Source organism: Aptenodytes forsteri, unplaced genomic scaffold (genome assembly GCF_000699145.1).
Source record: "Aptenodytes forsteri isolate BGI_AS27 unplaced genomic scaffold, ASM69914v1 Scaffold23, whole genome shotgun sequence".
Lineage (NCBI taxonomy): Eukaryota > Metazoa > Chordata > Aves > Sphenisciformes > Spheniscidae > Aptenodytes > Aptenodytes forsteri.
Genome location: NW_008796043.1, coordinates 6,284,095 through 6,299,308, shown reverse-complemented (window position 1 = coordinate 6,299,308; position 15,214 = coordinate 6,284,095). Strand labels below are relative to the sequence as shown.

The following is a 15,214-nucleotide window of genomic DNA, read 5'->3' as shown; positions in this document are numbered from 1 at the left end:
GCCCTCTAAAATGTTTTCGGAACAGAAGCAGTATAAATGCTCACCTCTAGCAAAATCATCAGATATTTTTAAGGTGGTTTTTTTTTTTTACCTTACCAATACCCAAAACAATAATCTCTGTATCGCAGAGGAGTATTTCTATATATCAGCTTTTCAACTTCTATAAGAAAGCAGATTTCTTAATTATCCCTAGTATGCATTTAGAGGGCACATAATCCTCTGCACTTCTATGCCTAGACCCTCATATGCAGTTCTAGTACTTAGGGAATTAGATATCCATCCTCTACTTTCTATTGCACTTATGAAGATTTTTCTCAGTGCTTTTTTGTATGTTCTTTTCATTTCCAGGATGTGATGACCAATACAACCAAGACACTGATCCTGCAAGTGCAAGACTGAAGCAATAGGTGGTTCTATCAGCTTCCTTAAAGTCATTCAGCATCCTGTCTTATCAGATTAATACATTGTCAAGGATTAATGTATAATCCTTTCAGATTAATATGCTACAGTAACTATTTTTTAACCCTGAGCATCATCTGAATGCCAAAAGAACTGCTGAATTGTTGTCTAACTTCATCATTCTTTTATTCCTCATAAGACAAAGGTGGCCAAGCTATTGTTCTTGCACCGTATGCATCTCATTAGCAGTTTGGCTGTGGGAGAAAATGAGCCATTAGGGGATACTGAAGTTGTGGTTACTAGGTCATTCTGGAACCCAGCTGTATGCCCAGCCCAATCCTACAATGCAGAAAGGGCTCAAAAAAGCCCATCTGCCTCTCGCCTCTGAATCACTTCTAGAGAACCCTCTGCCTTCACCTCTTTAAGGTACATGGCACCTGTCTTACAGCTTTCAGCCATACAAAGATTTTAGTGTATAGCTAACGGATAGCCTTTCTCATTCTTGGTGATACCTTGATTTCCTTGGTTCTGCGCTGCCTCTTTCTTTTTTTAAACCTTACAAGAGCCACCACAGACAAAGATACAGCAATTATTTTATGTGGCAGAGACACCTTACAATAGTTAAGTACAGAAAGTAAAGAAGGATATGTGGGTTACTGAGTGTAATTAATAGAATCTGCATAAGAAAATTCTCTTACAAGAAATAGGATATCATGGTCATATTTAAAATGATCAGACATGACCAGGACAAGACTTTTTCTTTTCAGAAAGGCCTACACCTATCAGTGTATAAACATATATCTATATACACATTCATATATAAACATACTATATACAGCACAGAAATATATAAACATACATCACTGATGAGATAGGACTGAACTATTACAAGCACATCATAACTCATTTTGCTTTCCTACAAAAAGTGAAAGATATCCTGAGACTTTTAAAAAAACCCCACCAAAACTCTTTGCCCCTTGTAAAATACTAAATTTGGTTGAAAATTATGGTAGCTATTTCTTTTTGGACATCAAGTAGCCACTCCACCCTACCCTAACTCAAACACAAACATCAGAGTTTCTGTCATAACAAAGAGCAAGCCAAAACAAGAAGCATTTGCCCTCCGCTACTGGAGATAATGTCCAAAACATACATTTCCCCTTCCTAAGACTAATGAGATAGCTGGTGAAGTGCCACCAATCTTCAGCCTATAAAGTGTAGAGTGGTTATAGTACAGAACTCAATTTTAACAGTGCCTCTGTTCATATTGAAATATTTCTCTTAAATGTGACCACTGAAAATGTAATGCAGATACTGTTATTACTCTCATTGTTCCGGTTCTGTATTAAGGAGACAAAGGGAAAACCCTGCACAATTCATGTACATTCTCCCCGAAGCATGCTTTGCTGATATGGAAACACTATCAATCGTGATTCAGACAGGTGTGCGTACGTGCACCAGACTAATAGCATCTGTTCAGGTCACTTCTGCAAATGAGAGGCACAATCTATGCAGCTGAAGCTTTGTCAAGCAAGGACAACAAAAGTCATTTAACAAGGGATACAAGAAGGCTTCTTTAGGCCAAATAACTCTGATTTTCTTTGACTTTGCCAAGAAGTGCTTTGTCCATTCTTGCTGTTACAAGATTGACTGCTGATGCATGTATATTTGACCAAAAGCTGAAATATATTTGTATTCCCAGGTTATACCAAACTTAAGACCCAACGCCTCCTGTTTCCTGCAAATGCTTCATGCATTATAATGCTTAACTGTACTTCTCCTCTGTCGTTTCAGCCTGTCGAGGAGTCTCTTTTCCTTATATGCTGCCCCATTACTGCAAAGGCCTTAAACTGCTCCTGCCATTTAGTCTCTCCCCTGAAACCTTTGAGCTCAGAAGTTGACAGGGCAATGTGATTCATCATCTTGTTCTTATTTTATCAATTATTAAATATTTGTGTAATGGAGTAAGCATTGCAACAGAAACAACAACGGCAGTGAGGTGTTCTGCCTATTAGGATCATGGACACCAACTGGAGTGGACCAAGGGTTTGTTTAATCAAGTATTGGTTGATGGTAGAGAATTCAGGAGATTTTATGATCCTCCCCTAATGCAGCAAGTCTGCAGTCAGTGTACATGTCAGAGAAAAGGAGGGATCTGCTCCATGACCTTAGTTGATACAAAACTTACATCCTGTGGCATGCAGTTTATTAATCTCTCCTCTTCTGTCCTAGAAAGATTTCCATATAATGTCTGCTTCTGCTGAAATTTTAGCGACCCAGCCACTGAAACCTTTTGAGCAGATCTGAACCTGTAAAAAATACACACCTCTCTACTTTTACCCAGTCAATTGTCTCAGTATTATCTTCTGTTTGATGCCCTGAATTTTACTGGTCAGTAATATGATATACTGGGTTAAAGAATTATTTCTTCTACCTGATTTGAAAAGTATTGCTTTTCAGTTTTGGGGAGTGGCAGCTGTTATAACGCTCTGCCGCTGCAAAATACCGCAATAAAATACACTTCATCTTATGTTAAGCTCAGCAAGAGCTAGCCTTTTGGCATGCCAAGTTATTCTTCACCTCATCTAACCCTTATGAGATCATGAAATAGAGATTACCATAAAGAGACAGAGAAGGCTGACAACCCAGATAAGACGACCATGCTTTTCATTGTCACACTTAAGCAGTGAATTTAACAGGCAAACTGACAGTTTGCTACGTATATCTGGCATAAAAGGAATTGGCTCCTTGGGAAGGACCAAGCTCAGCATCTGCCTGTGTCTTCCTCCCACGTGCTAGATGCCAGTGGGTGAGCACAGTAGCCAAATCAGGCAGGAACTCTTACTATAACTGCCTTGCAGTATCAGGACCTCTGACTAAAGGCAGGAGAGGAGGCAATTCCAAACTCCTCACAGGTGGACCATGACCTCCCACAGCAGTGGCTCAGTGGTGGCTCAGTTGGCATGCAGGAGGAAAAAAAGCTGGTTCTAGCAGGCAGAGTGTAAAGTTCTGGCAGTTGGGGTCCATGAAGAAGAGGAAAATTGACTTGAGTTTCCTGGAGGCAGAATACATTGGCACTGTGGTGGAAGACAATATTTTTAAGAATAGACCACTTAGTGGCTGTGCTAATTCTTCAGCATCTAGCTACTTTATGTGCACCATTTCATAATTCTTACCAAAGTCCAAATTATCCAGGCTGATACTTTCAACCCCTGTCAGTTTGTTCTCTCTCAAAGCGCAAAAGAACATAGTTCAAGGGACCACAACTTCTGAAAGAGAACTTCAACAGTGAGGTGACTAAGGCGAAAAAATGGGGCCAGAGGCAGATATGTTACAGGCTACATCAATGTGTTTCCATGCATCACAGGAACTGAATGTCTTTTCAAAAGTCAGCTGGACACTCAGTCCAAAGCCACGTGCTTAGGTGTTGCCCTATACCAGATAATACCTCCACAAAGCAGACCAGAAGACTGACAGCAGAAAATATCCCCTGAGCAACCTGGGAAGCCAACAGTGAACTTTTCTTTTCCACACAGACATCAGGTAGGTGAACACCCATCCAGCTGTTCACTTTGAAGCCACCTCCACAACTGGCTCAAATGACCCAGATGGGGACTGGCCCATTGTGTCAAAACTGATCATATCTGGAGTACCTTGCTGTAAAAGGGTGTGCTGGATAGGATGCTGCACACATTCTCAGCGACTGCTCTTTCCATGCTAGATTGCCCGAAAGTCTCAGGCTGAACACTGCAGATTGAGGCCATTGTCAGTTCAAGACCTGTGTGTTTTTTGAGTGCATCTTCAAACCTCTTCTTGCCCCCAGTATCACTGCTCTAAGAGAACAGATTCCATGCATGCTGCTTTACTTATACACGGAAAGCACAAATGTTGCTGAAAGGGTTCAAGAATATTGTCAGAACCAATGAGGACGCCTAGCTCAAGGGGAATATTTTAGTGAAAAGCAATATAATGCATTTTTCCATTGTTAAAATCTATAGAAACACCTGAAGTGCTTATGTTCCTTGTCAACATTATCAGATGTAAAACATTTCTCTGTCATGACTAACTCAGAACTCTGTGGAGGATATCACTAGTATCAAAAATAGCATAGGAAACTTCGGGATGCGTAATCAAGTATTTTTAAAAAATCTGTTAGCAAACCCAGCAAGTTTCCATCAACCTCTCTCCCGCATGACACTTACAGTTTTGGTATTTCTGTGCATGTATAAAGTCCATTTGCTATTGTATTTCCCATCTCACGACTCCTTTGGGAAAACCTAATTCATAAACAAACAATTCCCAGACCAGATAACTGTATCTCCCTGCTGACCCCTTTCCGTACAACCCAACAATAATAACAGAGACACAGTCTCCGCATTGCCATTTTCTGGTGTGTTTATACTGTTTTAGTAATGATGTAATGGAAAGAAATCGACATGCTATTATTATTATGCTAAGGACTGCAAGGAAGAATTGGTATTCTTTAAGGTTTTATTTTTCCATTCGAAACCAAAAGCCTTTCAAGGGCTTTCTAACCGTTCACTGTTACAAAAGGTCAAAATATTCCATCAGAAACCTTAAAAAACGTGATGCTCGAAAAAATGTTTTTTAAAACATTAACACAGCTAATCCATTTTGAGCAATGCCTTTTATGAGCAACGTCACAAGGTTACACACTTAGCCCTGTGGGCCTCAGCGGTCCCTGCGTGTCCCGTGCATGGGAAGACTGTAACAGAAATGACTATAGTTGACTATAGTCTTCAGCCTCCCATACCCTCAGAAAGGGTGGGGAAGTCTCTGCAAGAAGACCCATTCCCTTCTGCCCCCTTAGGACAACCATCCATAGCAACATGCATGGAGAGAAAGCTGAACTCTGCCCTCTTCCTCTCCTCCTGAGCTGGCTAGCTCAGGATAGGATAGGACAAGATCAGCTCACAGTCATCTCCTGAGATTGTTTGAAGCCTATGTGATTTCCCTGAGCACGACATATTTCAGGGACAGGACATAAGCCATTCAGTCTGCCTCCCCCAGAGACCTATGGCTGTTTGCTGACTTTTGTTGAAAGTCAAAATCTAATCCTTAAACAGGTGTACAGAGTGGGATTGAGAAATGAACGCACTTGAGATTTTGCAAAGATTGGTTCTGAGTTGGGAAGGGAGAGGAAGAGAAAGTCAGGGAGACCCATTTCAGACAGCAGCACCTTGCTAACGTGAGAAGTTTCTGAAGAAAGCAACCTGGAGTGTGACACCAAGTGCCTATCAGAGATGTCAATGATCAGGCTCAAGACTTGTGAGGCAGTCTGGAGACATTTCACCCGTGAAGGTTTTTCAGAATCAAAAAGGCAGCTAGCGATCCAGATCCTGAAAAGAACAGGGAACCAGCAAGGGAGAAGAATATGGCTGGTTTTGCTTATTTTTGGAAGCCTAGCCTTAGCTAGCTTTGAAACCTTCTACATTAGTATGTTATATAGTGCACGGTTCTCCTATATAATTTTGGCATTTACATCAGTACATTAGCAATGGAAACGATTTCCAACGCAGTCCTCGTTCTTTTGTCTTCTCTTTGTCACACTTATGATTCATCTCCCAGCCTCAGCTCTCCATACGTAAGTAACTCCAGGAGACCAAATAAAAACATCGGAGACTGGGAATCTATTATGCAGAGGAACCAATGAACGGGCATCCTCTGCAATTCAAAATTCTGTTAGATTTGACAAAATCTACTTTTAAATCGTCATTTTCTACTGTCAAGTATATAGAGACAGTTTGTCAAGGGTAGGGGTGAAAAAGTACCTTCCAAAGACATACTCCAAGCTAGTGGTTCTGCAGTTAGCTTTACGTTCAAGAGAATGACAACACCAAATGTACATGATGCACTTCAAACGGATATCATGATGGATAAAAGGAAACAAACTCAAACTAATTCAGAGCATCTCTTAAGGCTCAACCTATCAATTAATGTCTGCTGAGACTGGATTTATTCTATCGAGCACAAATGAAAACTGTGCTGCGATACTACCCCCAAGTCGCAATACATAACTTTATGTACTTATTTGTGTGACCATGTCATGCCCAAAAGCTGTGTAGCTACCATTTTCAATGGATACACAACTGCAGCCCTATACAACAACTCTTAATGTACATATTAAAATTTTCGATTACCTGGAGATTCAAAATCTCCAACAAGTCTCAGCTATCCTTAAGGAAGACAGCTTTCTTAAACTGCATTAGTGCCCCCAGGCAGCCTGTGCCACTTAGCTCAGTGGTCATGTAGCACACAAAGGAGTTGTTATGGAGATGATGTCTTCCCAACAATTATATGGTGTAATTAGTGTTGGATGCTACCACGTAACTATCAAGCTGTCTCCATGGAAACTACCTGAAAACCTATACTTTTAAGGTTTCAGCAACTGGTCTTTTTTATAGACCCTTAAGATGCAGTTAAGAGCACACTGATTGCCTTATCTGCTCGTCAAGCTCAGCTGAGAAACACATTTTCTTTTCCAAGGTATTTGCATAGTCCCCATGGTGACTCACGGGAATCAAATGTATGTGTCAAGAATAAATGTACATATTTCATACAGTGAGGACCAACCACAAATCAATAAGGATTTTTACCATTTTTAATTATCTTTATGCATATGTGTGTGCATATCCACATGCATAAGAGTACACAAGGTGCGTAGATGGAAGAAGCTCACTTCTACTTTTATGAACCCCTTCTTGGCATACCTGAAAGCTTTAGGGTCATGGAAACTCCCTCCCTCAGGTTAGAGACGCACTTCAAACCACGCTGGTGCCACAGAGAGCACCTACCAGCAGAGTCTGGTCAGGTCTAGCACACAATTCTCCCTCTCTCCCAGGGCTTTGGCTTGCAGCTGCACAGTTTTTCCAGGTTGGGCGAGCAGAGATCTTGACACAGCCTTGCACGCAGTGCAGGATCTTTGCCAAATCAAAACGCACTGTGTTTATGGAACTCCAGTGGGAGTTTATGACATTTTTGCATAAAGCTTTATGAGGTCCAGGCCAAGAAAGCAATGTGATTTTCAGCCAAGAATCTCACTGTCACTTTTGCCTGAGCACAGCAGCCTGCAAAGAAGACACTACTTCAGTCTACAACATAACCAAGCGGGCAAGTGCCAGATAACCAAACACATCCTTGTTCTGATTATGATTTATGTATAAAATTTTTAAACAGACTTTTTTTATCCAGAATCCTCTCCCATTAGGGCAGAGATGAACAAGGAGAGCCATTTGCTTCATAAGGTACCAATGGCAGGACTCTTTTAGAGTGGCACTTATTTCTGCAAGTAAAGAGCCCTCTGCAGAAGCAAGGAACTGACATTCTGGACCAGAATATTTTATAGCATTTGCACGCTAAGCAGCAGTGAGAGAGGAATTAAGAGATACACAAATAGGAGCACATGCTTTAGCAGAGGCTTTAAGACTGCAAAAATGTGGAAAAACATGAATTCGTTTCATTTCTCTTGGTTGGTTTGCCCCTGGAATTAAAGATGATAAAATTCTCACGTGAACTGCTACCTGTGAAGAGAGGTGCAGTGAGCATAACCAGGCTAGGAGTCCCAGAAGACTTGCAGTTGTGGCCTCTCCATTTTATGAGAAGCAGGAAAAAGAATTTCTGCTTTAATAAAAAACATCAGTACTTTTCCAATCTTTAAGAAGGATATCATCCATTTTTTTGCACTGACATGAAGATGGCTCTAGTCTATCCATTCTCTTCAAGACACCATGGGAACCAAAGAAGCAGATACACAGACACAAAATATAAAATCAAAGACTACAGGAGACATTCTGAATAGCTGTTATTTATTTTGGGGGAGGACTAAAGCTGCTGGGGTATAGGTACAGTGGGCTACAGTTAGGTACATAGGACCTACGGATAAGATACTCTAATTTTGCAGGAGCATCTGAAACTTTTGCAATGTCTGGCAGCCAGCATTAAACATAGGGTGACCTGGGGCAAACACTTCTAAAGTTAACAAACAAGGAACCAAAGCAGCTGTCAGGGGATGCTTTTATGTTATCAGGGAGCCTCCAACACTGTTCAGACACACTAGAGAATACATCACGGTGCATGGGATGGCCATACAGAGTTGCATACTCCTGATCAGATGAATCTAAATTTTCTTCCAACCAACGCATAAGAAAACCAGTGTAAAACTCATTGCAACTTGATTTCAGTTATCCAACTTCATTTCTTCGTACGAGGGAGGAAGAAAGAGAGAATCCAAAATCCATTGACTTTCCCATTTATTCTTCCTCTTTACAACAAGCTGTCTCAATAGCTTCCTATTGGAAACAAGCCGAATTGCCTACTACAAGTTTATTGGGATAACACTAAACATGATACGGGAATATGAATTCATAAGTAACCAGCATCTTGCTGAAGAAAAGTTCTGAAATACCATTTTTCCCTTCTATTCATGATTTAAATTATTTCTGCTGCTTAACTTTTAGAGATCCTAACAGGTTTCATCACCAGATGTAGATTGGCAGCCTTAATCTAAACAAACTCACTGACAGCACTGTTAGAGCTCATTAGTGTTCTCACCAGATGCTTCTGTCTGTATATATGAGCATCTCCAGTTTTTCTTTCCAGTACATGACCCCATGATACTAGCATAGCTTTCAAATTAAAACAACAAATCTCAGTACGGCTTCAAATCCTTGCTCTTCTGGGGATTAAATCTGCGCAAGGCTATGACAAAGCATTCCATATTTCTTGGGCTTCTTAAAAGCATTTTTTTTGTTTTACAGATCACTGTAGTGATTTTTTGGCATTTCTCACGAATCTATACAGATACGACTAACACGCACACTATTTGCTTTCACAGCAAAAGTGCAGAGAGCATTTGTCACTATAAATATCACCCAGGACTATATACACAGATGAAACCTGTGCTTCGTCTGTCTCTGCACAAAGCAATGCTTTGACACGAAAACTGTCGGAAATCATTAAGGGGATGAATTTAAAAACCTCATACAATGATTTAGTTGCCACAGCCAAAGTAAGTATCATAAAAACAAGTTACGACCCAGCTCCAGTTTTCAAGTGAATGAAAAATTAGAGGGCAGGGAGGCCAAATATGTGGGCTTCACAACGAATGTCTCCTTGAATCTGCAAAGCAGGCCCGATCAGATCTCATGGTTAGTTTATTGGTCTATCAACACTTAACAAGAAATGAAGTGGTGGCAACGATCTCAGTCCCAGCTCATCAGTCACATAGGTACAAAGCATCCAAATGGAAAACAGATTTTCTGATTCTCTGCACCTCCCTAGAGGCCTGCGCTGCTGTCTGAGGACTACAGCGTTCTCCTTTCTTGGCTCATTTGCAAGATAAACATATTCTGGCCTCAAATGCTGCTCCTTTCCAACTGCTGGTGAAAACTCCAGTCAGTCTGAGAGATTAAGAGGATGATCTAGGGCACTACTCAATCCAAGAAAAATGCTCATGTGGGAACGCAAAGCCGTTGTTGTGACCAGAGTTTTTTTTTTTTCCACTGGATCTCATTCTGCAAGTCCAGATTCAAATAGTCTCTATCTGTATTCTTTATCCACATTAACTTACTTCCTTTTTTCTCTTTTTCTAAAGGGAGTCACACACTTGGATTTAAACAGATTTTCACAGTACTAATTAAATACTGCTTTTCTGCACCTATGATGACTTAAGATATGATTGAGACAGCCCTCATACCCAGGCAATGTTGGACTGGATTAATATGTAGTTTTAACACTTCCAAACACCTGCAGGAAGCAGCATTAGTGATCAGATAGATAGGACTCTTCTTAACTACCCCGTATGTAAATTTATGGTTCCTTATAGTTGCAAGATACCTTGTGAGAATTTTGTAGGAGCTGGTAGATCAGCCCCTACCCTTGTAGGCAAGCTCCAGTTCAGCTCTTGCTTTCTGCCTATCCATGTCTGTCCCTGCAGTCTCTTTTGATCCCTGTTCTAAAACTGATGTATAGTGTTTCCAAATTTTTCAAGCATTCACTGACTTCTACCCCAAAATCAGCTGCATTTCAGCACTGGGAGCAGCAGTTCCTCTGTGCTCCTCGTGCTGCCTCAGATGGGTATAACTGAGCCCTAAAATCATTCTTACAGCAAGCTTTAAAACACTAGTGAAAGACATTAGGGAAACTGCTAGTTTTGATAAAATTGTTAGTGCTACAGACAGATCTCATGTCCCTATTACTTATTCCCCTCTCTGAACTCAAGACAAGACATATAATTTGAGCACTGGGTTAGAAGCTACAACAGGAAAAGGACTAATTTGCTCTGTTACAAAAACCTTCCTAAGCAAGATAATTAAACCATGCACATTAACAAACAGACTTTTAAGGCTGAAGAACAGATTAAATTGTCATAGTGACACAGGGACAAATCTTTAGTTGCTATAAAGGCATTTCATTGACAACAGTGGCTAGAACAAACTTTGTTTAATTTATGTCTAGAGTTGGCCAAAACCCCACAAATCTAGAAACTCTTGAACTTTGGGAAAGCTTTGATCCAGTCCAGACTTTGTGGCTCTGATCCACTTCAGCTGGGAAGGACCCAAATCTGCTTAAAATATATTTCACAACACATCTTTGCCTGCATTTCTTTTTGATAGGTCATAAATACCACATGTAGAACCATTTCTCCTTATTCACAATACCTACTAGCAGAGCCAGCTATTCTCATCTCCAACCCAGAATGTTAAAAGAGAAAAGAAAAGATGCAAAAGCAAGCTTTAGATCAGTTGACTCGCTACCAAGGAGCAAGAAGAAAGCTAAGGTACAAAAATCTGCAGTCAGAATGTTGAGAAGAAATTCAAACTGGTGAGAAACTCTATGTGACTTGTACAGTGTGGAACAGCTTGCAAAGCACAAAACGAGCCATATCACTCCCTTCTTGTTATCCCCAGAAAAACCAAAGACTCATTTGACTACAGTTTCTAAACAAGCGTATTATGCAAGTCTACTTTTTTTCTTTTTGTAAGGTAACAGCTTCATTCATTGTAGTAGGAAAGCTGTGATCACAAACCACATAGGAAGGTTGTGGGTTTCAGATGACCTAGTTGAGAGTGATGAAACTAAGTAAAATCTAACCAGGGAAAAGGAGTCTGACAAGCCCTTCTGACTGCATTTACCACTGATAATCTAACAAATGAGCATTAGTTATTAACATTATAATGTTAATAACTTAAATCAAGTTCAGCCAGACCCTAGATCCACAGATCATAGGATAATTCCAGTAGGAATGGACCTCAGGAGGTCAGACCAGGTTGCTCAGGGCTTTGTCCAGTTGAGTCTTCAAAACCTTCAAAGACAGAGACTGCACAGCCTCCCTGGTCAACCTGTGCCCCTGCCCGACTTGTCCTCGGCGTGAAAAAGATTTTCCTTATACCCAGTCGGAACCTCTCTTGTTTCAACTTAGCTTATCTTTCACACCGCCCCCCACCATGCAGCACTGTGAAGAGCCTGGATCTGTCTTGATAATTTCTCCATAGCTACTGGGCGGCTGCTGTTTGTTAGATGCTCCCAAAGCTGTCTCTCTTCCAGGCTGAACAAGCCTGGTCCAGCAGCTGCTCCTGACAAGGCAAGTGCTCCAGCCCCCGACTTTCTTGGCAGCCCTCTGCCGAACTCGCTCCAGTTTATCAATGTCTTCCTTGTATTGAGGTGCCTAAAACAAGGCTCCCTATTCCAGATGTGGTCTAACAAGTGCCGAGTAGAGGGGCACGATCACTTCCATGAATTTACTGCCTGTGCTACAGTTAGTACAACCCAGGATGCTTTTGGCCGCCTTAGCTGCCAGGGCACACTGCTGGCTCATGTTCAGCTTGCTGTCTACCAAAATCCCCAGGTCCTTTTCCGCAGAGCTGCTTCCCAGCCATCCAGTCCCCAGCCTGTATTATTGCCAGGGGCTCTTCCTTCCCACGTGCGGGGCTTCACATCTGTCCTTGCTGAATTTTATAAGATTTCTGTTGGCCCATTCCTCCAGCCTGTCCAGGTCCCTCTGGAAGGCAACCCTGTCCTTCAGTGTTATTGACTGGTCCTCCCAGTTCAGTGTGCTTTGCAAACATGAGCGCACTCTATCACCTCTGACTCTTCAATAAAGATGTTAAACAGGATGGGTCCCAGGACAGACCCTTGTGCTACTCCAGTTGTCACAAGCCTCCAGTTAGAGTAGGAATCATTAACGTCTACCTTCTGAGCCTGATCATCCAACCATTTTTTTACCCATCTAATTGTCTGCCCATCCAGACTGTAACAGTCTAATTTGGATACAAGAACATTGTGGGAGATACTGTCAAAAGCCTTGTTAATGTCAAGGCAAATGACATCCACCACTCTCCCCTGCAATGGCAGCAGTGGGAGTTCTGGTACTGAACTTCAGGGAACTAGTTTTAACTTTTGGCTCTGGGAAGACACACTGGAAACAACAGCTGGTGCACACACTCTCAGGAGTATTCTCTCTCTCCAAAACACCTTTGTAAAGTATAGATCTGTATTACTGGGATTCAGTAGGCCAAATCCATATCTGCAATAATCAGCCCAGGTCCGTTAAACTCAGTCTATATACAGTATTTCATCTCAGCTAACGATCCTGGCTTATTATGCACCTGATATTTGTCGCCTCAACTCTACGTGCAGGTTGCACAGACAGGCCCCAGGAGCGTCAAATAGGAATAGCAAGGGAAACGAGAGAGATGCAGAAATTCCTCAGTTCTCCTGGGAGAAGCACAGATCCACTGTGTTCCTGTGACAGTCTTTGTCTTACCTTTGCAAGGAAACTCCATGCTGCATATTGCCCTGAGGTTGTGCTGCTTTTTAGCTTCACTGTGTGCAACATCAGAAAGAATCCCAACAGTCCACTGGAAGGGATGGGGAAAGCTTGTTAATAAAGTCTCTTAATTTCAACTAAGCAACCTCTTACAGGCATCTTGGTTTTCCTAATGCAGAACTGAACAGTCACCCTTCAAGCAGTGTTAATCCCATTTGGAGAAAGAAAGCTGGTGGACAAAGAGCTTACATTATGTCCAGTACATCTCGGGTTTTGCAGTCAGCGACTAGAGTCTGAGTAAAGTAAGTCTGACGCTCTTATGGCTGGTCTCTAATGCACTTGCATAATCAGAAAAGTAGAGATTATTGGAAACATGAGGTGAAATATTAACTTCAGGCAGTGAAATGGCTCTGAATAAAGGCAATGCTAATTTCAACAGGAGCCACACATGTTTGGCAACTAACCCACTTCAACCTCCACAGAGCCTTGAACTGAAAAAATAACCACTGGAAAGTTTCTGCCTGAAGCTTTCAAGCTGTTTAAACTTCATGAAGTCTAAATTCCAATTAGGAAGTCAAATACATGTCTACTGTATAACAAATAGACAGATGACTCAGTAGTGCTGGGAACAGAATACTCCAAGGCTCTCCGCTGATGATTAAGTGAATTTTGATTCTCAAGTCATATAGGACAGTAGTCCCCAGTGCTCCAGTGGCCAAGACTACTCTTAAGGCAACTCTGTTCCACATGTCCCTGGACCTCACAGAGCTTATAAGCTTTGGCTCTGGGTTTTGTTTCACTTGTGACATAATTACAACCCACTGGTTGTGAACCAGTGAAATAGTGTAAACCAGCAAGCAGGGAATGGAAAAGGACTTCAAAATATGTAAGGCACAAATTACTGCGTGGCTGGTTGAGAGGCATAAGAGATTACAAAGTACTGTGGGAAGCCGCATGGGAAAGGAGATAGGATCAACACAGCACACAGGTGGTGAGGCAAAAAGTGCCTTAGTATTCGAAGAAGATATGCTGTTCTGGATACTGATGCAATCCAGCTGGTGGCCTCTCTGCAATAGCAGGAAGGGTGGAAGATGGTGGCTCCCCAGGTCAGAAGTGCCACGCTGGGCTCCAGCACCTCAGCCAAGCGCTGTTCCCTGCTCGGTACATGTGGCAAAGTGGCATCTCATCCACATGTCAGTACAGGTGTTTTTGATACACCAAACAGTAGGGTAAGATAACTGCCCAGGAGTCGGACGTACTAGGGTTTCTTACACTGAGCCATAACATGAGACCCCAAAGGACTATCTATTGTGCCTGGAGCCAAGAAAGCAGATGCTGCTTTGATGATAAAAGATAGGCCCAAACTCAGCTCCCTGTTGCAGAGGATGAAGTGCTGAACAGTAGAGCATTCCACTCTGAGAAATCAGTGAGTTCAATGAAGCAGCATTGCCCAAACTTTTGAAAGTCCAGCAGCTGGCTTAAGTTTGTTCCACACCTTCTACCCAGCTGAGAAGGGCTTTTAGTCAGAGTGATTTGAAGCTTAGTGTAATTCAGATATAAAGTGAAACAACTAATTATAATACCTGAAATATTGATGTCACAATTAACACCGATTTATTTCATTAAATAAATGGAGAACTTTGCAGCTTACTACTAATGCTTCAGACATTCTGCACAGGTAGTAGATTTAGCTGCATCAGTTACCCTTACTTTATATTGTATAGGTTTTCCTCCAAATCCTTTATGTCTACAAAGACATTAGATCATGAGATGTAGGAAAGCAACTGAGGTGCTTGTTTCTCCACCTAACTACTCCTTTCCACTTGCTGTAGTGTACAGTGCTACCTACTATACATGCACTGAAGCTGGGGCAATGGAAACAGAAGATGGAGGCTACAACAGTGGTAAAATTCTAATGAATTGAAAGAGAAGAATATCTGGGCTAGACAGATATCCTTTAGTGCCTGATGTTAGACCTTGCCTTCAAGAAGAAATAGATTTCACCTACCTACCGTGGAACAACTTATT

General features: G+C 41.6%; 1 protein-coding gene across 1 annotated transcript in view; it reads right to left on the bottom strand.

The window, feature by feature from the left end:
* The window catches only part of TMEM241 (transmembrane protein 241), a 64,752-nt gene that overhangs the window by 13,786 nt on the left and 35,752 nt on the right, over positions 1-15,214 (bottom strand). The window contains exon 13 of the mRNA XM_009285677.2: positions 13,184-13,277. Within this exon, the coding sequence (XP_009283952.1) occupies positions 13,184-13,277 (94 nt within the window). The remainder of the gene's footprint in view (positions 1-13,183; positions 13,278-15,214) is intronic.